Source organism: Podarcis melisellensis (genome assembly GCF_964234715.1).
Source record: "Podarcis melisellensis genome assembly, chromosome: 5".
Classification (NCBI taxonomy): Eukaryota; Metazoa; Chordata; class Lepidosauria; order Squamata; family Lacertidae; genus Podarcis; species Podarcis melisellensis.
This window is the reverse complement of record NC_138537.1, coordinates 87,407,960-87,435,146: the sequence shown is the minus strand read 5'-3', so window position 1 is coordinate 87,435,146 and position 27,187 is coordinate 87,407,960. Positions and strand designations below refer to the sequence as shown.

The 27,187-nt window shown below is 44.6% G+C and overlaps 2 protein-coding genes across 4 annotated transcripts in view; both read right to left on the bottom strand.

Moving 5' to 3' along the window:
* Positions 1-1,474: 1,474 nt before the first annotated feature.
* BLOC1S2 (biogenesis of lysosomal organelles complex 1 subunit 2) lies at positions 1,475-8,528 on the bottom strand. 2 transcript variants are annotated; one of them, XM_081913854.1, is made up of 5 exons: positions 8,392-8,528; positions 6,989-7,105; positions 5,163-5,282; positions 3,029-3,133; positions 1,475-1,969 (listed from the first exon to the last, which is right to left on the bottom strand). In XM_081913854.1, the coding sequence occupies exons 1-5, from the start codon at positions 8,459-8,461 to the stop codon at positions 1,938-1,940; spliced, it is 444 nt and encodes a 147-aa protein (XP_081769980.1). In that variant the 5' UTR covers positions 8,462-8,528; the 3' UTR covers positions 1,475-1,937. The 2 variants fall into 2 exon arrangements, with proteins under 2 accessions (XP_081769980.1, XP_081769981.1); XM_081913855.1 differs by lacking the exon at positions 8,392-8,528 and adding an exon at positions 8,231-8,325.
* Positions 8,529-16,124: 7,596 nt separating this feature from the next.
* The window catches only part of LOC309371081 (broad substrate specificity ATP-binding cassette transporter ABCG2-like), a 31,285-nt gene continuing 20,222 nt past the window's right edge, over positions 16,125-27,187 (bottom strand). For both annotated transcript variants that reach the window (XM_081913610.1, XM_081913609.1), the window contains exons 10-16: positions 26,051-26,133; positions 25,131-25,220; positions 20,588-20,712; positions 19,612-19,766; positions 18,985-19,074; positions 18,029-18,132; positions 16,125-16,829 (exon numbers count right to left, since the gene is read on the bottom strand). In XM_081913610.1, the coding sequence (XP_081769736.1) occupies positions 16,682-16,829; positions 18,029-18,132; positions 18,985-19,074; positions 19,612-19,766; positions 20,588-20,712; positions 25,131-25,220; positions 26,051-26,133 (795 nt within the window). In that variant the 3' untranslated portion in view covers positions 16,125-16,681. The remainder of the gene's footprint in view (positions 16,830-18,028; positions 18,133-18,984; positions 19,075-19,611; positions 19,767-20,587; positions 20,713-25,130; positions 25,221-26,050; positions 26,134-27,187) is intronic.

The following is a 27,187-nucleotide window of genomic DNA, read 5'->3' as shown; positions in this document are numbered from 1 at the left end:
GCATGTTGCAGATAGAAATCTTTAACCACTGGAAACTTGTAGACCAGCTGAAAAACCCTCACAGCCCTCATTAAGGTAATGAGGCTACTTGTGAGTAATTATGTATAGCTGCATCTTCATAGCAAGAGGCCCTCTCAAACTAGATAGTCATCAACCATGTCTCTCCCTCAAAATATTTGTTGCACAGACTTGGCATATTCTCAGGAGAGACTAGTGCCGTAATTGAGACTCATCCAAGGAACTGTAGGAGGCAGCGCTGCTGATAGGATTTGCAGAACATATAGGGTAGGGGTGGCCAACTCTCTTACTTTCAAAATTAAAAACTGGCAGTGATCTACCCCTGTTTTTAGGGGGATCAGCTCAAAGTTGTTGGGCTATTTTTAGGGGGAAGAGAAGCCCCACATTTTTAGGGGTTTGAAAAACTTTTTTGGGGGTAGGTCAGTGTTTTTTTGGGGGGGGGGGACAAAGAGGTCAAGTCACTCACAAAAAGATGGCTGTGGATCACAACAGCATCACAAAGCAAGCTCTGTCTTCTCTTCCAGAGATCATACAACAATAGAGGGTAGGCCGAGGGGGCATGGCAGGAGTCAGTTTTAGTGACGCTAAGGAAAGGGATCCAGAGATCGACCGCGATCTACCAAAACCTAGCGGGGATCTACCAGTAGATCGCGATTGACCTGTTGGACATCCCTGATATAGGGGAAGACCCGGAGATAGACTTCTAGACTCCAGCCTTTGTAGAAGAACTGGCAATTGAGATTCCAGGGAAGGTATTTGCCAGTGCATTCCTTTATAATTAGCATCTATTGATGCCACAGTGCCACATCTGCCAATAAACATAGCTGTGGCAACCACAGAGGAAGCTACAAGACACGATTAGAAAAAAACTACATTTTCCAAAGCAAGCATGGGACTGTGAACGAGGAGAGGGGCTCATATTACTAGATTGCATCCAGACCTGAGAAATCATGCTAGGATACTAGTCTCAAAGTATGATGACAAAATCTAGAGTTCTTCTAAACTCAGAATTATGTTGAGCGTACCAATGTAGATTTCAAACACAAAATTCTAGACATATATAGCCTTGGCACAACAATAGCATAGTGTTAACTTAATTAATTCATGTCATCGCTCTCTCCTCTCCTGATCACAAGATCCCCTACTGACCCATTGCCCCATCTTCCCATCCAGTTCTTCGTGACATATTCTCCACTTCTGTATCAAGCTGGTACCCACATGCGGAAGCTACAGATTCCAACCTACTCCTGTCCCAGTTGTCTATGTTGAAAAACTGTTGAGTCAGGCAGACTCAAGATACAGCCAGTTCTCTCCATGCAAACTGTATCTAACCAGGCTCCAAAGAAACAGCAGTCTGGAGGAGCCGCATGCGTAGTTCTGAGCGTCAGCTCTCATGCCACACTGGATGAAGTGGAAGATAATTCTGTCCCCCCGAGAAAGAAAGAAAAGGGCTGCCTTAATTTCCAGGTGTTTATTTCTCAAAAAAGCACAGCGAGAGGAGATGCTTTGCTGCAAGGCCACACCACGTCACCTGCCAACACGGCACACTGGAAACTTCCATGTTCACAAATGAAGCAATTTTCAGAGCACAGAAGGGACTTGCTCAATAGGGAAGGAGGTACAGAACTGCTCAGTTAAGCTACTGCAGGGCCCTGGCTGAAGCCATTAACAGTAGCTTCAACTGATATGTTTTCTGTAAAATGAGTGACAAAAATAGTAAAAAGCAACAGATTCTAGAAGAAGGGGTAGATATCTCAGCCTCAGACAAAGGGGGGGGGGGCGCTCCACTGTTCCTCAGAGTGCCCACGTGACTCTCTCCAATGGTAGTTTTGTAGCACAAGTTATGTAAAGTTCAGTTTTCTTCGGAGGAGAAAGTCATGTGTTCTCGAAGAAAAGTCCTGTCACGCAATGCACTTCTTTCACCGTTTCTCCAGCTTTTTGTACTTTGCTTCTGTGGAAGACAAACACACAGCCATTAGGGAGAGCAAACTCCCTTTCAGTTATGAACCCAGAACCTATGTCACAGCCTCATGTAGTGCCACTTAGAGTGGTGCATGCTCTAGTTATCTCCCGCTTGGACTACTGCAATGCACTCTACGTGGGGCTACCTTTGAAGGTGACCCGGAAACTGCAATTAATTCAGAATGCGGCAGTTAGACTGGTGACTGGGGGCGGCTGCCGAGACCACATAACACCGGTCTTGAAAGACCTACATTGGCTCCCAGTACGTTTCCGAGCACAATTCAAAGTGCTGGTGTTGACCTTTAAAGCCCTAAATGGCCTCGGTCCAGTATATCTGAAGGAGTGTCTCCACCCCCATCGTTCTGCCCGGACGCTGAAGTCCAGCACCGAGGGCCTTCTGGCGGTTCCCTCACTGCGAGAAGCAAAGCTACAGGGAACCAGGCAGAGGGCCTTCTCGGTAGTGGCGCCTGCCCTGTGGAACGCCCTCCCATCAGATGTCAAAGCGATAGACATTCAGAAGACATTCAGAAGACATCTTAAGGCAGCCCTATTCAGGGAAGTTTTTAATGTGTGATATTTTAGTGTATTTTTGGTTTCTATGGAAGCAGCCCAGAGTGGCTGGGGAAACCCAGCCAGATGGGCGGGGTACAAATAAATTATTATTATTATTATTATTATTATTATTATTACTTTGACATAAAGACTGAACATTCAAAAGCTGTTTTCAGTGGCTAGCACATTTCCTGGGTTCACTCACCTTTTTCAATTTCAAAAAGTTCTCAACAGATGGGAGTATTCTGGCTATTGCGATAATATGATTCAGAGTACATTTTACCACTTTGTAGTATCAGTCATGCCCTGTATTTCTTTAAGAAACCTGAGTGGGGTGCCCTGGAAATCCATTAGTGCACAACAACAACCTCGACAGATATGTCATATTCCAAAAGGGTAAAAGGTTCATGGAGGGGATGCAACCTCCCTCCTTGTGGAAAAGGGGTAAAATAGGCACCATTTCTGTACACTTTCTAGCAATGTCACAAGTACTTACCAAGTTTCTTTGAATATGCATCTAGCTTGTATGCGGCCTGTTCCAATGCGGCCACCTGCTCTTCAATCAGATTGATTTGCTCCAGATACGGCTGAAGTCCGGCATCTTGGAGGAAGAAAACAATAAGGATTAGTTGCTGACTCACTGAAGGTGTACCACCTCTTTGGTCACTAGATTTGTGGCCAGAAGTTGGTATATTTTCAAAACTGTCAAATTGCAAAATAAAAATAAGAATGGAACAATTACGCAGCTGAGCCCAGGTAGCTGGGTATTGTCTACTCTGATGGGAAAAGGCTCGCCAGTGTGGTCGCCCAAAATTCTTTTCAATGCCATATTTACTCGAGTCTAATGCGCCATCAAATCTAATGCACCCCTCAATTTTCAAAACCTTGAAACAAAAAAGTATTTGCTGGCGCTGAATGCAATGCTCATCGGCAAAAAGTGCATTCACTACAACAATTTGGACCCTTTATAACAAGATTACAAAGCTGAAAATGAACGAACTGCAGCTAAAATCTTATGTTCATTTTTCATATGGCCTCATCCTCATCAGAAGACTGGAAAAAATTAAGTCACGCTTCCCGTGCCCGCCCTCCTAATATTCTTCTGTGGGCCTATTCTCCAGTCTTCAGAGAGTGGCTGGAAGTGGGAAGGCAGAGAAAGGTCCCCCTTTCCTTCCACTCTGCAGAAAATTCTCCCTGTACCCCCTTTCCTTCATATCACATATACAGTGGTACCTCTGGTTACATACTTAATTCGTTCCAGAGGTCCGTTCTTAACCTGAAACTGTTCTTAACCTGAAGCACCACTTTAGCTAATGGGGCCTCCCGCTGCTGCCACCGTGCAATTTCTGTTCTCATCCTGAAGCAAAGTTCTTAACCTGAGGTACTATTTCTGGGTTAGGGGAGTCTGTAACCTGAAACGTATGCAACCCGAGGTACCACTGTAATTTTACAGCACAAAAACTAACACAAAATACAGGTCTACACAACCTGTCACTCAATGATCCCACTACAAAATTTGCTTAGATTTTAAGCGCCACTGTAAGAGTTTGAAGTAGAAGAAGAAGAAGAGTTTGGATTTGATATCCCGCTTTATCACTACCCTAAGGAGTCTCAAAGCGGCTAACATTCTCCTTTCCCTTCCTCCCCCACAACAAACACTCTGTGAGGTGAGTGGGGCTGAGAGACTTCAGAGAAGTGTGACTGGCCCAAGGTCACCCAGCAGCTGCATGTGGAGGAGCGGGGACGCGAACCCGGTTCCCCAGATTACGAGTCTATCGCTCTTAACCACTGCACCAATGCCCTACTTAAACCACCATAAACTAACCAAAGTCTGCCAGGCTTTGGGAAGGAGCTGGCTGGCTTAGGGAGGGATGATGCTCTGACGGGTTCAAGAGAGCTTCTGCCACCTTCCCAAAGCCAGGCAAACAGACTTTGGGAAGGAGGCAACAGGGTCTGCCACCTCTGGGAAGCCAAGGTAGCCCCTCACATTGCCCTTGCAAGCCACTGCCGTCTAGTATATTTCAAAATAAAAGCATAACATACATTAAAAGTACATCACACAAGGCAACAAAAATCTAACCAAAACATGTTGGGTTTAAAAGAAAAAAAGAATATTTTTTTTTTGAAAGCACAAGTTCAAGGAAGGAAGTTTAATCCCCAAATACCTCCCCTTCTCAACAGACCCTTTCTGATATTGCTCCAGCTTCCTAGACTCACCAACCATCCTAATAACATTGGGATGTTATTGCCAAGTACAGTCCCCTCCCTCATAACTCTTACATGCCACTAACACCTAAGCCCACTCTTAACTTTTGCTTCTGCCGAAAGACTTTTAAATAAACTCTTACCTGCTTCCCACCCCAGTATGACTCCAACATCCATTGTGCCCACCCATTCAGGACAATACTTAGCAACTTCACTGCACGTTTTGCATCCAGAGAGGACCGCCTGTGCAAACATTTCACTAATTAATTGCTGCAAGTTTCCCCTCTGCAAAAGTTCTCTGGTGGCGCACAGTCATATCTGAATTATTATTTTATGTTTCTATACCACGCCCTGTGATTGGACATAGATCCAACCTATAATCCAAACATGTTACAAGACACAAATCAAAGTATCTCTCTACTTACATTTCTGATTCAAATCTTTCAGGTTTCGACTTATGTTTATTGCAATATCTTTCATTTCCAGGTACTTCAAACTAGTCAGTTTGTTCATGTTTTCCAGGAGTTTGTAATCTTCACTAGTGGCTTTAAAATGAAGGAGAGAAAGAGAAAGGGGGGAGAGAGAGAGACAGCTTTAAAAATGTAAATTATGTACAAGATGCCATTTTAACCTCAGTTAAAATTCAATGGAGTAGCAGAATAGACTCACCCCTCTCTCAAGTTGACTACTTACAACATGGAATTTAAACCTCAGATCAAATTTGATTGAGCAAATTTGTAGTCTGTTGCTTGGGACAGTAGGACCTAAGTAGGATTCAAGTTACGAGAAAGGGGGTTTAGATAAAGCACCAAGAAGACCTTCTTGGTGGCACCAGCTGTTAACAAACTGCCTCAAAAGAAGGTGAACACTCCTTTGTTCTGTAGTTATCTAACCTCTGCCTCTATCAGGGAACTGTCCAGCGCGAGGGTAGCATCAGCAGGGAGCTGGATTCCTACTCTACGACCATGCTCAATCAAATTTCAGCTTAATAAACCACGATGATAACAAGCTTTATACTCCCTTTGCTTCTGCTTCATCCCTCCCTTTGTGCAATTGAGAGAACAAGTCAGGAAGCCACAGTTATTTACAGCTTCCGCTTATAGTGAATGGATTCCAAACAAGACAAAATCGAGAAACCAATTGGTTTTATTTTCTGGCTTGCTTGTTTGGAAGCCATTAAGTAAAGGTTCTCAGCTGAAATGTAACCAGGTGCCTGGTAAACCGTGGCTGCCTATCTTGTTTCACCACGCAAGCAAAGGTATGAACAAAAGAACTCTATACGGATGCCTGACACCCATGCATATTTCAGCATATTTATGATTTAGGAACAATAGTAAAGGCCTCTTTATTTACTGCAATCCCACAGACATGCATTCATGACTCATGGGGAGCCAGAAGAAAATTAAAAGTGTGTTGCATCCAGCACTGTGCAAGTAGTACTGTATTCTGCTCAAGCAATGGGACTTCTCACCTTTTACTCCTCTCTCTGCACATCCCCAATCTGCTCAAGGAAAGGACTCTCAACCTCTGGAACGTATTTTGAGGGTATGAGGGGCCTTAGGGGAGAGGAGGGGAAAGTTCCATTGTGCAAGCAGAAGTCTGTTGCACAAGCAGAACAGCAACTTCCTCTGGGAGTTTCCTAGCAAAGCCATGCTACATGGATCAACTCTGCTCCTTTGTGTGATATAGTGACATTCCTGGAAAACGTGGGAATCTTAGAGCTGAGCTGGTATATGTGGCTTGGTTTTGAGAATTTTCTTAAGAAACACTGATTCTACTTGGGGGAGGTAGAAGACACAAGACTCTGGAGCAGGGCTCAGAAAACTTTTTCAGCAGGGGGGGGCCTGTCCACTGTCCCTCAGACCTTGTGGAGGGGATGGACTATATTTGGAGGGTGGGAGGGAATGAATGGTTTCCTATGCCCCACAAATAACCCAAAGATGCATTTTAAATAAAAGCACACATTCTGCTCATGTAAAAACACCAGGCAGGCCCCACAAATAACCCAGAGGTACATTTTAAATAACAGGACACATTCTACTCATGTAAAAACATGCTGATTCTCAGACCATCTGTGGGCCAGATTTAGAAGGTGATTGGGCCGCATCCGGCCCCCGGGCCTTAGTTTGCCTACCCATGCTCTGTACATTCTCACTTGGAAGCAAGCCCCACAGAACTCAGCAGGTGATGCCTCTCTGGCATGGAAACTCCCCAATGATATCACAATGTGTTATATTTAATATAAACTCACCTGTCAGTTCACCTGTTAGGTAAATGGCCATTTTGTTGAACATATCCTTGCAAAGTTCATTGATATCTGCTTCAGCTGGTTCTGTTGCTTCTTCTGCTGTTTCAACAGCAGGATCCTCTGTTCAGATTTTTTATATGTATAAAAGAAAACAGGGAAACAAGAGTTTAGCTGCTTACCAGCTGTATCCGCTGACGCAAAATCTTTTACATGTAGCACAATACCAACAACAGCAGACTTGTTTAGTTTGCGGCCTCCATCTGGGCAACAGGGCAACGGCCTGAAAGCTGCACAGAATATACCACTGGGGGAAGGTGACATCACGCCCTCAAACCAGTCCTGGCCGATGTGACAATACACTGCCCAGGCATACTCCTCACAGGGTGGTTGTTGGGGGGGGGGGGGTTAAATGAAGTGTCGAGAGAACAAACACCACTTTGTGTCCTGTGGAGGGGGGGAAAGGTGGGATATAAATGCATTTTTAAAAAACATACTGCATGATCCAGGCAAGGCTGGAAGATATCCCCCCCCTCTCTCTCTCTCTGTGTGTGTGTATGTGTGTATGTGTGTATGTATGTATGTATGTGTGTGTGTGTGTTGTGATGTTGGAAGGGACCCTAAGAATCATCTAGTCCAACTCCTTGCAACGCAGGAATTTACGGGGATTATTATTATTATTAATTGAATTTATATACCGCCCTATACCAGGGGGTCTCAAGGCAACTGACAGAATAAAATCAAGATTTTGTTGTATATAAAAACCACAAAATTCATAATATAAATTAAAACAACCCAATAGCCCCCTAAGGATCATCTAGTCCAACTCCTTGCAATGCAGGAATTTGTGGGGATTATTATTATTATTAATTGAATTTATATACCGCCCTATACCAGGCGGTCTCAAGGCAATTGACAGAATAAAATCAAGATTTTGTTGTATATAAAAACCACAAAATTCATAATATAAATTAAAACAACCCAATAGCCCCCTAAGGATCATCTAGTCCAACTCCTTGCAATGCAGGAATTTGTGGGGATTATTATTATTATTAATTGAATTTATATACCGCCCTATACCAGGCGGTCTCAAGGCAATTGACAGAATAAAATCAAGATTTTGTTGTATATAAAACCACAAAATTCATAATAAAAATAAAAACAACCCAATAGTCCCCCCCCAAAAAAAAACCCCACACATTTCAAAAGGGCATAGGACTAAACCCGCGACCTGGGCGTCATCAGCACCTCTGCTGCCAGCCCGTGCAGGCAGTACTGAGGTAAGTGGACCCAATGGGTCCGTCTCGGTCCATGGAGTCCCCTCATACACCCCTTGCTGGGGTGACGGTTAGGAAAGCCCCTCCCCCCTTGGAACCACGTGACCAGTGGCCCCACCCACTCCATCTTACGCTTGGGGCCTTGTCGCCTGGCCTCCGAGGCCTCCTCAGGCGGAACAGCGGCGGCGGCGGCGGCAGCCATTCCAAACCGACCTTCCCCCCCCCCCACTTCCGCCGCTTGGGAAAAACACACCACAGGTTACTTCCGGTTTCCGCCAGACGCCCTCACCTTATGCACCGCTTCCGGCTCTCGCTGCGCATGCGTCAGGAACAGGCGCGCCGGGCGGTTCGGGAAAAGGGGTGAGCGTGTGCGCGTGCGTGCGTCATGTGGTCTCTTCCCTGTCCACGGATTGGGTGAGGTTTCGTCCGCAGACGACATAATGGTTATTTCTGTAGAGGGAGCTGCTTTTATGTTCGGAGCGGGATTCCGGGTACGCTTGGTGCCATTTCCCTCCCCATCACCTGAAGCGGGCTGAAGAAGTTCTCAAAGGAGGGGCGTCATCTCAGCTTTTGAGTTTTAAAAGGGGAAACGGGGTTTGCACGCGAATCTCCCGCCGGTCCTCGAGGGAGAGACTCTTCACCAAAGGGTCGTGGGTTCGAGTCCTACCTTAGGCAAAAAAAAATTGGGGTTGGACTAGATGACCCTCGGAACCAGTGCACGATTTACATACTGTATAAGCTAAACAAGCTATAGCTTAGGGCCCCCACTTTCTTGGGGCCCCCGAAAAAAATTAAAGGAAAACCCCCCCTGAATATATACATTTCCAAAATTTTAAAAAAACCCAAATAAAATAAAACCTACATACAGCAACAGTGTTTTGTGTTGTGTAGGCTCCTGTCATGTAAGTCTTGGGCCCCACCTGCTAGCCTGCTCCCTAAAATATCACTGGTTTGCTATTATGATTTCATGTTTCTAGAGACTAGATTATGAATCTTTGTAAATTGTGTTTCGAAAGGAACTTTGTTACTGCCAAATGTCAATGTGTTTGCATTAAGTTTGTTATGAATAAAAAATCATTTTAAGTTAGAGCTTAATTATTTCACTATTACTAAACTTCTTAATTGTATTTCAGTTCAACAATTACTTTGATAAAGTACATATTTATTTTTCAACGTCAAAACCATAGACAAACATTGCACATTATGAATCAATAGATACTTCCCTGAGTTTTGAAACACAACAACGTAATGAAAGAATATTTACACCAGCGACACAAATGTGCATGTGGAATAAATATGATTTTATTTACATTCCACCAATCGGAAAAAGACTTAATTTTTAATCCACTAAAATATTGAACCCTGGATCGCAATCCAACATTATGAAATGTTGGTTTAAAGACACAGACTATGATCCAATCCTATATGCCTATACCTAGTCCTGTATAATAACTAGTGGTCTCAGATGAGGGTGTTTAATCCTAACCAGCCAGCTCAGTGGAGGTTGGAGGAGCAGCATGATGGCAGATGTGTATCTAAATGTACATCTGTATCTATTTCCCATGTGCCCCAGAAGGCTCCTTTTATGCACATCTCTCAGTGAACCTGATACAGACAGACAAATGGTCTGTTTAGTTCAGGCTTCCTCAACCTCGGCCCTCCAGATGTTTTGAGACTACAGTTCTCATGATCCCTGACCACTGGTCCTGCTAGCTAGGGATCATGGCAGTTGTAAGCCAAAAACATCTGGAGGACCGAGGTTGAATAAGCCTGGTTTAGTCCTTTGAAACCTAACTGCTACCTGAGCTCCTGTAACCAGAGGTTGACTGTAGGGTTTCATTTTACAGTGGTACCTCGGGTTACATACGCTTCAGGTTACAGACTCCGCTAACCCAGAAATAGTACTTCGGGTTAAGAACTTTGCTAAAGGATGAGAACAGAAATCGTGCGGTGGCGGCGCGGCAGCAGCGAGAGGCCCCATTAGCTAAATTTTGCTTCAGGTTAAGAACGGACCTCCGGAATGAATTAAGTACTTAACCCGAGGTACCACTGTATTTCAAATTAAAAGCATATCAGCATATCATACATTAAAAGTACATCACACAAGGCAACAAAAATCTAAGCAAAACATGTTGGGTTTAAAAGAACTTAACATACTTAACTCGAGGTACCACTCTACATGCTCTCTAAAATCCTTCCTGCCTCCCTCTTTCTCAGCGATCTTCTATGGCGATATCTGCTAGTGCTGTGGCTTAAAACAGATCCCACATTATTTCTGATCGTTCGTGAATTCACAAGAAAGAAAACGCACCAGAAAATGACCGAGGATATTCTCGAGTGCCCCCAAGAACGAGGTAGAAAAAATGGAAGGCTCATTTGCAAGAGAAGAAAACCATTGAGAAACTGAAGATTTCAGCACGGCGCTAGGAACCTCATATGGTTTGGATTTGTGAAAATTGGCTGTGCAATGGTGTCCCATAAAAGTCAGAAATACACTGCATTTAGTTATCAGAGCTAAATATGATCCTCAGTTAGGTTTCTGGATGTGTCTCTCAGGCTTCCTCTAGTCCTCTCTTACTGCATGTTTGCTCAGATTCCTAATCATCTCACGTGTGTCTCAGCATGCTAGAACAAGCGAAGACTATGTTATAAGTGTTATATATTCCTCAGGGGAACTGCTCAGCTTAAGAACGAGTTGTTTCATCGTTTCTTTTGGTTTAAACCATAACCCATATTAAGGTAAGCTATTATGGGAGGTCCTTATGTAGAATAGCATGCCAGTTTGTCTTCCTGCGTAATGTTGTGCCCTGGGGCTAGTTTTTCTACAAGTTTTTCTTGCAAGGATACAACTTAGGCTGTTGTATGCTGTGTTACCGGAAAAATCCGAGGGCTCCCTTGGACAAAGCAAAGACACCAACCAGGATAACTTGGAGCAAAACAGCGGCCTGTAGGCTTGGCCTTTATTGAACTGTTGCAACAGGGTGTTCCCCTCACTTGCAAGAGAGAGGAAAGACCAAGAAGAATAGTGTGCAAGGTCTTATAAAAAACTTTTGAAATTCCCCTCCTCTAGGTCAAGCCCACCCCCAGAAACATCATGCATACATTACAGAAAGGAGGGGTTGAGGGAGGAGCTGGTAGTAACCTGAGTGTCCTGTCACCTGGCTGGTTCCTCCTTTCCCCCTCCCCATGAGTCACTTCCAGGAGACAAAGGGGAGTTTGCAGTTTCCTGCCCCCAGAGGGAAGATCTGATCATTGTCCTTTGTTTCAGTCCATGCTGAATCCACTCCCATATGCAAGTTCTTTGTGATCTTGATTGTCTTCTGTCTGGGATCATCAGGGTTGGCATAGCAACTGGGCAGGGCTCCTGTGGATGTGCTGGGATGGTGAAGGGATTATGGCTGACCAGAACCAAGCCACCCCCTTTTGATAGTCCTTGTCATATGGAGTAAAATAAAAATGGAACAGTGCAAATCCGATGTATGGTTGATTTTTCTATGAATTTATAACAGAAGTGTGGTGTATGTAGTGTGTGAGTGTGAGTGTGTGTGAAGTTTGTACAAACTGGATGATGGGGTGGGGAGTTCCTGCTACAGCTGTCCTCACCTGGCAGGTAGTAAAATGATTTTCACACTGCACTTCCAACCAAGGAGAGGGCCTTTGATTTGATTTCTACTTCAGGAGTTTTAGCTGAACCTATAAAGACCTGCTTCCCTAAAGAAAGCTCAACAACTTTGGTCTGCCCCCTGCCCCCCACCCATAATCACTGCCAATCCCCCCCCCCCCAGGAGTAGATCACAGTCTCTTGGGAGTTGGACGTCCCTGGACTAGAGGAAACCTCAGGGTCCCTTCCATCTGTATGATTCTCTGAACTAAGCAACTACTTACCTATAATGTCATCTAGGGTGCACACCCAGTTTGGTAATCTGTTGCTGTTATGTACAGTACTGTACCTCTTAACCTGAAGCTGTTCGTAACCTGAAGCACCACTTTAGCTAATGGCGCCTCCTGCTGCTGCACCGCCAGAGCACGATTTCTGTTCTCATCCTGAAGCAAAGTTCTTAACCCGAGGTACTATTTCTGGGTTAGCAGAGTCTGTAACCTGAAGCGTATGTAACCCGAGGTACCACTGTACTAAGCTTGGATCCTATAACAATAGGCAAGTAGGATCCTAGAATGCAGCAACTGATTGGCTGGCAGGAAAAGACCAATCAGGCTCCAGGAGGAAGTTAATCAGCCTATTAGGCTGGTAGGATCCTAGAATGCAACAACTGATTGGCTTGCAGGAGAAGACCAATCAGGCTCCAGGAGGGAAGCAGAATCAGCCAATCAGATGGAACTCATTGTGTAAATAATGTATATAAAAGCCTGAGGTTTGGGGGGCAATTCAATCACTGTTTTACAAGCTGCAATAAAGAGCATGAAATCACTACAGGGCTCTGAGTATATCTCAGTTGCCTTTTTTTTTATGACAACTGTCTCTCACCTGTGTGTTTTAAATAATAAAACCTAACCTTTGGGTTAAGTAAACTTATATTAACCACACACATAAAGGGATTATCCACACTTAAATTTTGCCCCACTCTTTCCAGACAGAAATCTGCACCTTAACACTCGCTGTCCAAGCATTGTTGTTTTGTTTTGTCCCAAGCTTCGCCCAACGAAAGCTGCTCTTTAAAGCTGAATTGGAGCAAACGTCAATTCGGGTTTTACGTGTGTTGACATTTGCTCCAAATGAGTTTTAAAGAGTGAATTTTTAAGGGGAAAGCTTGTTGTTGTTGTTTAGTCATTTAGTCGTGTCCGACTCTTCGTGACCCCATGGACCAGAGCACGCCAGGCACTCCTGTCTTTCACTGCCTCCTGCAGTTTGGTCAAACTCATGCTGGTAGCTTCGAGAACACTATCCAACCATCTCGTCCTCTGTCGTCCCCTTCTCCTTGTGCCCTCCATCTTTCCCAACATCAGGGTCTTTTCCAGGGAGTCTTCTCTTCTCATGAGGTGGCCAAAGTATTGGAGCCTCAGCTTCACGATCTGTCCTTCCAGTGAGCACTCAGGACTGATTTCCTTCAGAATGGATAGGTTTGATCTTCTTGCAGTCCATGGGACTCTCAAGAGTCTCCTCCAGCACCATAATTCAAAAGCATCAATTCTTCGGCGATCAGCCTTCTTGATGGTCCAGCTCTCACTTCCATACATCACTACTGGGAAAACCATAGCTGTATGGGAAAGCTTAGGAGCGGGGAGATGGGGTACTCAAATATTTTCCAAGCGTCCCTATTTTCCAGGGACGATTCTGGATTTACAGAAGTCATCCTGGTTTCTGATTTGATCCCGGAATGCCCCGTTTTCCTTTAGGACGTCCCTATTTCCATGGGAGAAATGTTGGAGGGGATGGAGTAGAACGTCTCTGTTTTCACTGGAGAAATGTTGAAGGGCATGAGCTGGTGCCTGGGAGGAGTGTAGGAAAGGTTAAGTGTGGATAAGCCCTAAGTAAACACACAGGTTAATGATCTCCTGGGCTTATCTCACACAGACACCAATGCCTTTGTCAATAGGCACGGGAAGCTGGCCTACAGAGAGTCAGATCCCTGGCCCATTTAGGTTGGTGTTGCTCTTACTGACTGGTAGGGCTTCTCCAGGATTTGAGACTCTGCTGGCAAAGTTATTTAGAAAGGGGGGTGATAATTCCTAGGTGCTGGGTGGTTATGGGGTTGCCATCTTGCAGAAATGTAACCCAGTACAACTGGAGCCATTAAGAATTTCCATTGTTCTGGTGAATTATAGTGGGTGCTAGCAGTGCCAGATGTACGTATAAGCTAAACAAGCTATAGCTTAGGGCCCCACTCTCTTGGGGGGGGGGATTTAAAGGATAAAAACACCTGGATGTACATTTCCAAAATATAAGATAAAAAACAAATAAAATAAAACCTACATACAGCAACAGTGTTTTGTGTTGTGTAGGCTCCTGTGGTGTAAGTCATGGGCTCCACCTGCTAGCCTGCTCCCTAAAATATCACTGGTTTGCTCATTTCTATGTATAGGGTGCCTACATTCTGCATGTGCAAATGGCTTTAGATACCTATTTGGTCCATAAATTACCATATAGCATATATTCAACACACAAAACAGTGACCATTTGTTGTTGACAACAGACAGCTGGACATATAAAGGGCCCCATTACCTTCAGTAGCTTAGGGCCTCAGGTTTAGGGCCTCTGAGATAATATAGTCCCCAATTTATTCACTGATACATTTCTTTTTTTTAAATAAAGTTTTATTTTTCACAATACAGTAAAAATAAAAAAACTAATCTAAATAAAGAATAATTAAAAGAGAGAGTGAGGGCAAGCAAGCAAGCAAGCAAAAAAGAAAGAAAGAAAGAAAGAAAGAAAGAAAGAAAGAAAGAAAGAAAGAAAGAAAGAAAGAGAAAAGAACTACAATGGTACCTTGGTCCTCAAACTTAATCCGTTCCAGAAGTCCATTCCAAAACCAAAGCGTTCCAAAACCAAGACATGCTTTCCCATAGAAAGTAGTGCAAAACGGATTAATCTGTTCTAGACTTTTAAAAACAACCCCTAAAACAGCCATTTAACATTAATTTTACTATCTAACGAGACCATTGATCCATAAAATGAAAGCAATAAACAGTGTACTGCAGTCACACAATCAATCAATCAATCAGTAGCTGAACTGGGTTCCCCACAGTCACCAAAACAAAACGAAAAAGCCGCAAAAACGCAAAATAAATAGCAAAAACAGACAGACCTCAGCGTCACACTCAAATCAGAAGCGTAACACTCAAAACGGAGCATGTTCAGCTTCCAATATAAGTTCGCAAACCTGAACACTTACTTCCGGTTTTGCAGCGTTCTGGTTCCAAGTTGTTCAAGTACCAAGGCATATGAGAACCAAGGTACCACTGTGGAAGAATCCTCTCTCAACGATATATCCTAACTTTTATCCCATACGGAGAAGGATGCACCTTCCCATCTCTTTCTTTCCCCAGCTGACCTCCTCTCTTCCCTGCCTAGCACTCATCGTCTTTCACCTACTGCTCAACATCTTCACCTGCCTCCATTCTTGCCAAAATACAGTAAGTGAGAATATTAGAGAGAGAGAGAGAGAGAGAGAGAGAGCGCACGAAAATATTAAAGGAAATAATCATAGAATAAAAAGAAAAAGGGATAGCTCAAGAACAGATAAAAGTTACTTCCAGCTATCCACCTGCCAGTTGGACGTACAATAATTTTTTGAACGATAAGTTTATTTAGGTGGAATTCAGCACAGCGCTAAGGAGATCATTCTGTCAGCATAAGTACCGTATTTTTTGCTCTATAAGACTCACTTTTTCCCTCCTAAAAAGTAAGGGGAAATGTGTGTGCGTCTTATGGAGCGAATGCAGACTGGGCAGCTATCCCAGAAGCCAGAACAGCAAGAGGGATCGCTTCTTTCACTGCGCAGCGATCCCTCTTGCTGTTCTGGCTTCTGAGATTCAGAATATTTTTTTCCTTGTTTTCCTCCACCAAAAACTAGGTGTGTCTTGTGGTCTGGTGCGTCTTATAGAGCGAAAAATACGGGATTTCTGCTGGCCTGATGGAACAGCCTTCCCTCTGCTCCGTCTGTGTTCTGTTCGGGGCGGGGGGGGGTGTTTCCTCCTGACCCTCCAAAGCAAATTGATGGGGTGCCTGAGGGGAGCGAGGAAGCCCCATTGCAATAGCAGGAGTCTTCCCATGAGCAGAACAGAGTGCTTGAATCTTGTCCTTCACCTTTTGGGAGGTCACTTCCCACAGCGCTCCTGAGGAAGGCAGCTTACACTTGAAACACACTAGGACTTTCAACTGGGAGTGCTTTCTCAAATAAAAACATACATTTTCATAAGCACCGTTTTAGGTTCACCTCCTTTATTGATTCCCCCTTACCCTCTGTTTTCTTTAGATTTAACTGCTGCTACCCTTTTTACCCAGGTGGAATCTAGACAAATATTTTAAAAATGCTGTGAAAATGCTTTAAAAATACCTCACATTTTGAAAAATATACAGATTTTGCCATAGCTCATGATCGCCATCTAGTGTCACCTTTGCACAATGCACTTTACCACACACTTAAAACGTTTTCATTGCAGCTGAGTCCCCAGACTCAGTTTACAAAGTGCTCCCCCTTCCCCAAAGAAAACTAATTACAGATCTAAACAAATTTCCTGAGAAATATACAAGGCTAATCTCAACGTCAAAGTGAATGACAGAATTCTGTATAAAAAAATGAATCAGTTAAAACAAATTGCTTCCTTTACAAAAAAGATTAAATATCAGCAATGTAAAAAAATGTGGTTGGTGCAGTATGGTCCTCCCAGTTAATTGGAACAATGACTTTTTCCGGTTGGACCCAGGAAGACTTAAATGTCCGTCTTGTAGGTCATCTTTTCTGCATTAGGTGAACTTCTTCATGAACCGCAGTTTGGCATATGCTATCAGGAGGAAGATGACTGTCATACAGCTAAGAGCCACAATGTTCTCCCACATTGCCCAGTTGGTAGGCTCTATTCCTTGTCCGCAGAGGTATTGTTCGCCATAGCACCTGTCAAAAAGGATAGTACAAACATTCAGAACGTTATTCATTAACTGAAGCAATGCTGCAGCGCTAGAAAGACAACCCTTTCACTATTCCCAAGCACGGAAAACAAATGCTTGCTGATCCAAGGCTACCAAGGTTGGCCATTGTGAATACACACAATTTCCCCCAAAGGCCAACTCTTGCTGCATTCTTCATTTCATTTTTACTGGGTACTTTCCTTCCCCTTTATGCAGCTCGGACAATGCCCTCTGCAAATAATTTGTGGGAAATGAGCACCGGGAGAAGAGTTAGATCCTTTTTCCTTGAATTCAAAGAGACATAGTGTTATGTATTAAGATTAGCTGCAGTTCTGTATAGTTACGTATTAAGATTAACTGCTTCTGGCGAACCAGAGCAGCGCACAGAAACGCCATTTACCTTCCTGCCAGAGCAATACCTATTTATCTACTTGCACTCTGACGTGCTTTCGAACTGCTAGGTTGGCAGGAGCTGGGACCGAACAATGGGAGCTCACTCCATCGCGGGGATTCGAACTGCCGACCTTCTGATCGGCAAGCCCTAGGCTCTGTGGTTTAGACCATAGCGCCACCCGCAGGTTGAATGTTGAGGAGCTTTCTGTAGCCAAAATGTAGTAATCGGCACACAAGGATGTGGCTTAGGGGAACTGATATATTTTTTACAAGCACACAATGGCTTTAGGAGGAAAATTCTTGAGTGGGGTACAGTCCAGGGGGTAGGTATGGATGGGTATTTCCCAGAAACCCAAGGCTTTTGACTCAAACAGATGGCAACCTCCATCTTCCAACGGGTTTAACTGATCCATTAATCCTATGAGTTTTAAACAATTTAATGTCTTCTCAAAAATAAGTCCAGTTCAACACAATAGATCTTACTCCCTGGCAAGTGATATAGGGCTGCAGCCTTAATCAAGTACTATTTCTTTAAATCAGCAGACAGTCTTTATCAATACTCTTTGTGAGTTTGGTTTCTGGGTTCTTTATATGGGACCTTGATGAGAGGGACTGTTCTTCCGTTACTGGAAATAAATGACTAGTTTTCAGTAGAATTGTGAAGAACCATGACATGCATATGACATGATTTAGGAAGAGTTTATCTTAGGTAGCAACCTCAAACTGACGAGGATAGTAATTCTTCTGGAAGAGAATGTATGTGCTCCACCCACCTCCAGCTGGGATACTCACATTTCTCTGGTCTGAGGAGAACTTGGGGGACAGCTTTGCAATGGAAAGGATTCTGTGGCGTTTGCACAGAAACGCAGGTCTCTAAACTCGTTGACTTCAAGGGCCTGTGTAGGAAGCCAGAGAGCAAAATAGAGCCGCAATCATACCAAAAATAGAATCTCCAAGCCAGCCTGTTGTAACAACTGAATATTGTCCCTTGTATTTCTGATATTTTTTAATACAGCCATGGTCAATCTGTGTAACTTTGTCTTTTTTTAAAAAAATATTTTTTATTGATTTTAACATATAAATTATAAAATGTACCACAAAACTTATCACTAATACAATCTTTTTAGACTTCCATCAGCACCTCTGATGATCCACCGTTTTAACCACTTCTTATGCATTTCTTAACTTTATATTGCCTTTACATCTCTTAACAAATCATCCTTCCCCTTCTCCATTTTTGCAATACTTCCTGTCTGAACCCTGTCCTGCTATCCTGCCGGAGCTCCTGACCTCACCCAACTACCTGCCCTGCATCCAGCTTCAACTTTTCCGGACTGCCTCCATACTGCACCTTCGACCTCGGACTGGACTCGGACCTCGCCTCTCGGTTAGCCCACAGGACCAGCACACCCAGCCAGCCTTCAGCCAGCCTGCCCAACATGGATCCCAGTCTTTCTTCTTCCTTCTTCCTTTTCTCAGAACCCCTTGCTAAAAACTCTCTCTTCCTGTCACTTCAAACACACACCCAATCGCCTTGCCAACATCTGTCTCCCTATCAACCACTTTTGTCATGTTAACAGAAGACAAGCCAGGCTGGTTTGTATAAGCCAGCCCAAGGATTCCTTGTCTGGCGCAGTCCTGCAGCTTGTATTTCCATCAATATCCCAACCAATCAAAATCTTACCATTTATTAATTTCTAGGGTTTAGAGGGGTCCTCCCCAATCTATGTTAACTGCAGCATACTCACCGTGAGGCCGTATCTGGGAATGCTGAAGTATTTCAGCCAGTTCAGCCAACCCATGACGGTGGGAAGGTTCACCAGTAAGCCAGAAAATATCTGGAATGTGGAGAGAGAGAAACGGTACGAATAAATTCACATTTTAAAGAATTAGGCCCCGAGGCAACTACCCATCGTAACACCTCCGCCCATTCAGCAACAACTCCTTTTATCGCATGAACTGCAGCAGGATTGCGGGAGGTCAGGATTTGGGATTGAACTTTCCAAAATATGGAACTGCAGAAAAGGCAGCCATGGTTGTAGTAGAGCTGATCTAATTGGAGCAAGAGGTCACCAACTCCAGGAACACACTCTGGCGCTGTTCCCGGACTAGGTCTGTGCGTGTTTGTGGTCAGGATATAAGATAAGGCACAGACGTGTCTTCCCTGTTCTACTGGTACAGTCAAGGCCATCCTTGCCGTCACAAACTGATAAAGGAGAGGGCTCTGAGCACTTGTTTATACAGCTGGGTTTTGGCTCAAGAGCCCAAGTTAAAGCAAGGAAAAATAGGGATTTTGGTGTAGTTTCAAACTGCCTGCACAGTCAGTTTTGGGTTTGGGAAACCCATTCCTTCAGCGTGACACACGCAAGACTCACCAGCATGAAGACAAAGCAGATGGTGATAAGTAAGTTGGCAATAGCTACTACGTCCATCCCTGCGGAGATTGCGAGGGCCATTGAGGTGGATGTGTAGCACAACAGCACAAGAGTCAGCATGAAGAAGAAGAATCGGCCCGCATCAGCCTGGTAGCCTGAAAACAGGAAGAGGATAGGTGCAATGAACAATCAAATCACGAAGTAGAAGACTGGAAAGGATATTTCTAAAAACAAACAAACCCACCCAGAAGCTTTCATTTTGGGAATTATAGGGACAGAACTACCCAAACTGTACAGAAACTTATTAATGTATGCTACTACAGTGGCCAGTGGGATGTGGTTGGCACTGTGGGTTAAACCACAGAACCTCGGACTTGCCGATCAGGTCAGCGGTTCGAATCCCGGCGACGGGGTGAGCACCCATTGCTCGGTCCCTGCTCCTGCCAACCTAGCAGTTCGAAAGCACCTCAAAGTGCAAGTAGATAAATAGGTACCACTCCAGCGGGAAGGTAAACGGCGTTTCCGTGTGCTGCTCTGGTTCACTAGAAGCGGCTTAGTCATGCTGGCCACATGAGCTGTACGCCGGCTCCCTCGGGCAATAAAGCGAGATGAGCGCCGCAACCCCAGAGTCGGCCACGACTGGACCTAATGGTCAGGGGTCCCTTTACCTTTTTTACTACAGTGGCAAGAATGTTACTTGCCCCAAAATGGAAAGAAGTCCCAGCAAAAAAAGAATAAATATGAAAACTGATGGAATATGGGGAAATGGCGAAAGTTACCGGAAAAATAAGAAATCAAGATAACAAACTTTTTATAAAAGAATGGAAATGGTTAATAGCGCAGGCCAGAGGCATGGCTACACAGAGATATTTCCCTCTGCTGAGGCCTCTGTGCATATGAAGAGTCCCACCAAGGAAGGATGAGGTTGACCTGTTCGTTGGTATGACAGCGTACAAAAATACAGATTATTATTTACCAATCATCCAGTAGCTTATACATGAAAATATGATTGCAGGCATGGTCCTCATGGGTAGCAGGTCTCCAAGCATCAGGGCAAGGAAATATGCAGAGACTCTGTAATAACCGCTGGTATACTGGTGGCTGTGAGGGCAGGAAAGAACATGGCTTACTGGAAAGGTATGCACACGATAAGAGAAATTTAAGGACTTGTTTTTTAGGAAAATATTTTGGCCACCTCATGAGAAGAGAAGACTCCCTGGAAAAGTCCCTGCTGTTGGGAAAGATTGAGGGCACAAGGAGAAGGGGAAGACAGAGGATGAGATGGTTGGACAGTGTTCTTGAAGCTACCGACATGAGTTTGACCAAACTGCGGGAGGCAGTGGAAGACAGGAGTGCCTGGCATGCTCTGGTCCAGGGGGTCACAAAGAGTTGGACACGACTAAACGACTAAACTACTACAACAACAATGCTTGGCAGTACAGACTTGTGGGGAACAACTCCCCTGCGACTAAACGACTAAACAACAGCAAAATTAGGAGAAGAGAAAGGAACCATTTCATAGGATCATAGAAGTTGGAATGGAGTTCCAACAGAGTTGGATCATTGAGTCCAACTGCCTGCACTGCGGGAATCTCAACTAAAGATGGACGTCCAACATCTACTTAAAAACCTCCAATGAAGGGAGTCTGTTCCACTGTCGAAATTTTATCAGACTCAGAGTTTCACATCTGCCACTGATGCTCTGTCTTGCTTAATGAAATATATCTCCGAATCACTTCTAACAAATAAACGATTCTCTTCTCTTCAGCTGGAGTTGCAATCCCTCTAGCAATATTAATTACAAAATGCTCATGTTTATAAATACACTGATGGGACTCGATCACATCTAAGTTTTCATTCCTGACATGGAGCTCAAGGAGACATTCTCAGCATTCCCAAGCAATCTCCCTCATGGAAACATCACCACTAGACCTGCTCAGCTTTGGTACATTTGTGTTCTGATCCTCTACATAGTTTTCTCAAACTCACGCTAGTGTTGAAATACTGCCCAGAGCTACAGAAATTCCATTTTCATGAGCTAATGGGATTTGCTTCCAAGAAGTCAAGGGCCAATTATCACATCAGGCTTTACTAGACTGGGCTCGGCTCTTTGATGGATTTCCATGCTTTATCAGTGAAGGGTATTCTACTTGCACTGTTCTCACACTACAGTGGTCCACATGGGATGTGAACTGACAGTATGTAGTTAACATATTGAGAACTGTTCACTGCTCCCATATGTCTCCAGCTGCAATACAGTGGTACCTTGGTTGCTGAACGGCTTGGTTCCCGAACAAATCGGTTCCTGAACGCCACAAACCCGAAAGTGAGTGTTCCGGTTTGTGAACGTTTTTTTGGAAGCCGGACGTCTGACGCGGCTTCTGATCGAGTGCAGAAAGCTCCTGCAGCCAATCGGAAGCCGTGTCTTGGTTTTTGAACTGTTCTGGGAGTCGAACGACTCCTGGAATGGATTAAGTTTGACAACCAAGGTACCACTATACAGTGGTACCTCGGGTTACAGACACTTCAGGTTACAGACTCCACTAACCCAGAAATAGCACCTCGGGTTAAGAACTTTACTTCAGGATGAGAACAGAAATCACGTGGCGGCAGCACAGTGGCAGCGGGAGGCCCCATTAGCTAAAGTGGTACCTCAGGTTAAGAACAGTTTCAGGTTAAGAATGGATCTCCGGAACAAATTAAGTTCTTAACCCAAGGTATCACTGTACTGTACTCCCAAAAGGTTGTTGTTTTTTTACACCCCCTTTTTTAAATAAAAAAATTGTCATGCCTGCTTTTAAACTTATAAACCACACTGATTTTTATATGCAATTCCTGGAGGATTGGCCATGGGTGAGTGCAGCCCTCAGCCCAAATGAGGTTAGCCACCCCTGTGCTTTGAAACTTCCTACTAACTCATAGAATCATAGTGTATAGAGTTGGGAGGAAATGAAGGAACGAATGAACCTTTATTTGCTTCAGCCATCGGCCATAGCAATAAAACAACAATACGATATATAAAGAATAGAAATTATAAAGTCGATTATACACTTTAGGGTCCTGAATCAATAGTCAAATAGTGGACCTTATTCTGATTGCCCCAGCTTAAAACCTTGCAACCTTTGCTGTCACCCGCTCATCTTGATCTGCCAAGAGAAAGGACGCTGTGGCAGTGGTTGGGCGACCCGGAATGGAAAATAAAAGAAGGGTGATACTCTCATTCCTCAAGTCTTTATAAAGAGTGCAAGCCAGAAGGGAATGCGCCACCGATTCGGTGCTGCCATCTCCACAGGGACATAAGCGTTTTTCATGTGGAATCTGTTGGAGTCGTCCCTCAAGTACAGCCGAGAGCAATACAGAGTGGCTGGGGAAGCCCAGCCAGATGGGCGGGTTTAAATAATAAATTATTATTATTATCATATTATTATTACATTCAATCTTGTGAGAGTAAAGGAGAGTTGAAAGGGACCCTGAGGGTTATCTCATTCAAGCCCCTGCAAAGTCAGGCATCTCAACATAAAGCATTAGATGTCAGGGAAAGGGGTGTATCATCAGTTCTGTTGAATAGCACGGTGAATTGTCACTTCCGTTGCTAACCCCAACCGCAGCCTTATTTCCTGTCCTGGTGTTTCCTGAGTCTCAGACGAAATGAGAGTACAGTCATACCTCGGGTTACAGACGCTTCAGGTTGCGTTTTTTCAGGTTATGGACTGCCGAAACCTGGAAGTACCGGAAAGGGTTACATCCAGGTTTCGGGGGTCAAGCATGCATCTGTGATAGATGGCTATCCAGCCTTTGCTTCTAAACCTCCAAGGAAGGAGAGTTCACAACCTCCCGAGGGAGAGAGACCGTTCCACTGTTGAACAACTCTTACTGTCAGGAAGTTCTTCCTGATGTTTAGTTGGGATCTCCTTTCTTGTAACTTGAAGCCACGGGTTCTGGTCCCACTCTCCAGGGCAGAAGAAAACCAGCTTGTTCCCTCCTCCATGTGACAGCCCTTCAGATACTTGAAGATGTCTATCATATCTCTGCTCAGTCTCCTTCACTCTCATCTTCTCCCCTGCTCTCCAAGGGTGCCATCTCTAGAGGGCCCTGGGTGCTCGAGCATCCACCAAAATTTTTGGGTGGGTGCCCCGCACCCACACCACATGGTCCCCAACTCAACTTCTGGTGCCTCGTGAAACACCAGAAGTCACGTCCGAGGCACACAGCAGAGCGGAAATACAGGGCAAACGACATGCTGTATTGAATGAATACAGAGTGTAGTACAGTGGTACCTCGGGTTAAGTACTTAATCCGTTCCAGAGGTCTGTACTTAAACTGAAACTGTTCTTAACCTGAAGCACCACTTTAGCTAATGGGGCCTCCTGCTGCTGCTGCGCCGCCAGAGCACAATTTCTGTTCTCATCCTGAAGCAAAGTTCTTAACCTGAAGCACTATTTCTGGGTTAGTGGAGTCTGTAACCTGAAGCGTATGTAACCCGAGGTACCACTGTACAGTCATACCTTGGTTTACAGCTGCTTCAGGTTGCGTTTTTTTGGGTTATGGACCGCCGAAGCCTAGGGCAGGGGTCAGCAACCCAAGGCCCATGGGCTACAAACGGCCCATGGGGGTTGTTTAACTGGCCCATGGACCCCCGCCTCCCACTTGGCCGGCTCCCGTGAGTCGTGCTAAACCGGCACGGAGCAGAGCGGGGACCGCCTTCCGCGACACTGGCCGGCTTCCCATTGGCTGCAGGAAGCTCCTGCAGCCAATGGGAAGCTGCACACGCCTCCTCTGTGGTGGAAGGAGTGCTGGAAATAGCGTTTGCACACTCACACACACACTACTGCCCACAGCGTCGTCTGCGGGACCATGAGCTGCCACAAAAACTTTGCCGACCCCTGGCCTAGGGTTTTGCATTATCCTAGACGCTAGAAATAAAAAAAGGAACTTATTTCAAGGAAATGGAATAGCTCAGTTGGTTAGAGCACGGTGCTGATAGTGCCAAAGCTGCAGGTTCAATTCCCGTATGGGACAGCTGGATTCAGGGGGGTCAGACTAGAAGATCCCCAGGGTCCCTTGCAACGCTACAATTCTATCAAATCTATGCTTCCAGGTGTCATAAGAAAGCTGCAGAAATAGTGCAGGATAGTAGGCACCCCAGAAATTATCTATTTCAGCTTCTGCCTTCTGGAAGAAGGTACAGGGTTATAAAGACCAGGACTAGCCGCCTGAGAAACAGTTTTTATCCAAATGCGATTTTGGTTTTAAACGCAGTGTAAGGTAGTCTTTGTGGGAGTATATTGTATTTAATTATTGGGTATCAGAGTTTTTAGGGGGCTAACCAGGCTGGGATAGCAGGCTTGTTGGTTTTGGAATGTCTGAAGTAGATTTTTTTCAATTTCAATTTCGTTGTTCTGCATGGTTCAATGACAATAAAGATTATCGTATCGTATCAACCAGCCCCTCTTTTCCACTAACAAATCCATCTGCCCTTCCCTGGCTCCCCTTTTCCTTAGAGGAGGTTTGATACTTACACAAACAACTTCTTATCCCTGATAAACAGCTCGATTGCCGACACACTGGAGAAGCACTGGTTTGTGGTTACGAAAAACAAAGATCCAACTCTGAAAGAAGCAATGAAAAGTAAGGCAACCACTTTCATTAACTGCTTCGGAAGTTTTCTGTAGAATCACTGAAACCTGTCTATGGTGGGAACACATATTGTTTCTTATGCAGGCAAGATACCATGGTTTTCTGCTGTTAAACTGAGATGGATCTTGACCTTAGAGTAGGGTACGTTAAAGGATTTTCCAAGAACTTCTCATAGGTCATATGGCTGTGTTTGTTTCAACTCCAAAAATTAAAAAAAGGAAATTAATTTTGCAAACCATGAGCCGGGAGGGAGGGAACAACAACTTGCCTCTCTCCCGGCTAAAGGTTTACAAAATTAATTTTTGCATCTTTGCATTTTACTTCCTTTCCTATTTTTGTTATGCCATTACCTAAAATGGCTCAGTTGAGCCAAAGTGATTATATATGAGCCAATTATATATGAGCCAATTATATATGAGCCAATTATATATGAGCCAATTACCATATTTTTCATTCTATAAGGCGCACCAGACCACAAGACGCACCTAGTTTTTGGAGAGGAAAACAAGAAAAAAAATATTTTGAATCTCAGAAGCCAAAACAGCAAGAGGGATCGCTGCGCAATGAAAGCAGCAATCCCTCTTGCTGTTCTGGCTTCTGGGATAGCTGCGCAGCCTGTATTCACTCCATAAGACGCATACACATTTCCCCTTACTTTTTAGGAGGGAAAAAGTGAGTCTTACAGAGCAAAAAATACGGTATATATGAGCCAATGTGATTCTATGTAAAACTAACAAAAGTTATTTAAAAAATAATAATGCTATCATGGAAAATAAACCTTGAGAAAAGAATCAGGGATTACCGGTTTTGAATGCCGCTTTGATCAAGTTTTACACCAAAGAAAATGGCCCCCACAATCAGTGCCAGGACAACTGTCACAAGGACCTAGAATGTGGGAAAGGAAAAAGAAAGAGATTAATTCTGCACCCGCTCACTGGCACAGCAACAGAATGCAACGGTCAAAGGGTATCTGACCATCCTGAACAAAACAAACAAGGAAGGCAAAGATATCCACAGGCTCGGAATTAGTTCAGGGTGCTTTCAGATAACAGGTTTACAGGGCGTCCTAACACTGGGGGCGAGGCGTCGCTATGTAGGGAGCATGTGCGCCGCCGCTACGTACGACACATGCGCTGTATGTAGCGGCGCCGCACATGTGCTGTACATAGTGGTTTGCCACTGCTGGCGCTCCTGCGCTGTACGGACAGTGCTGGGATCCACTGCTTGCGGCTGCAGCTGCGAATGGAAGATATTCCACATGCGGCGGTGGTGGCGCGATGGCTGCTCACGCCGCCACGGCCCGGCGAGCCCCCGCGGGTTGCCTTCTTGTCACCCCCCAGACATGGCACCCAGGGCGCACCGCCCCCTCCGTCCCCCACCGTTGTGACACCACTGCCTGCTTATTGAGCATGCATTTTGAGTTGCTTGAAGGGAGATGAGATGTTGCTACATCAACACAAGCTAGGGTTGCCATGTTTCAAGAAGTGAAAATCTGGCACAAACAAATTTGTTGTCCTTTTGTAAAAGAAAACCCCCAAAATTGTTGGACTTGTCAAGAAAAACAGCAGGGTTGTTGAGCTTTTTCTGGGGGAAATGTGAAAATCCAGAAAATCTCTCCCCCCCCCACACGTCACTTCCGCCATATGGCAATCCTATCTCCCCTTTCCAGTGCATTTTGCCCATCACTTTCCTTGCTGCAAACAGTCCAGTCTTTTGAGGAAAGGGGTTAGTTGTGCAAGACCTCCCAACCTGCTATAATTTAGCAAGCTTTGCCAATACAGTGAGCTTACACAGGTGTTACATTCTGGGGATTGTGCCAAAAGCCAAAATCGTGCACAATCAAGACATAATGGTGGATGGGATCGCCAAAGTCATTTTTCCTGGAACCCCGTCCCCGTTAAATAGTTTTGTGATTTCCCCCCATGTGTGTACAGCTGAA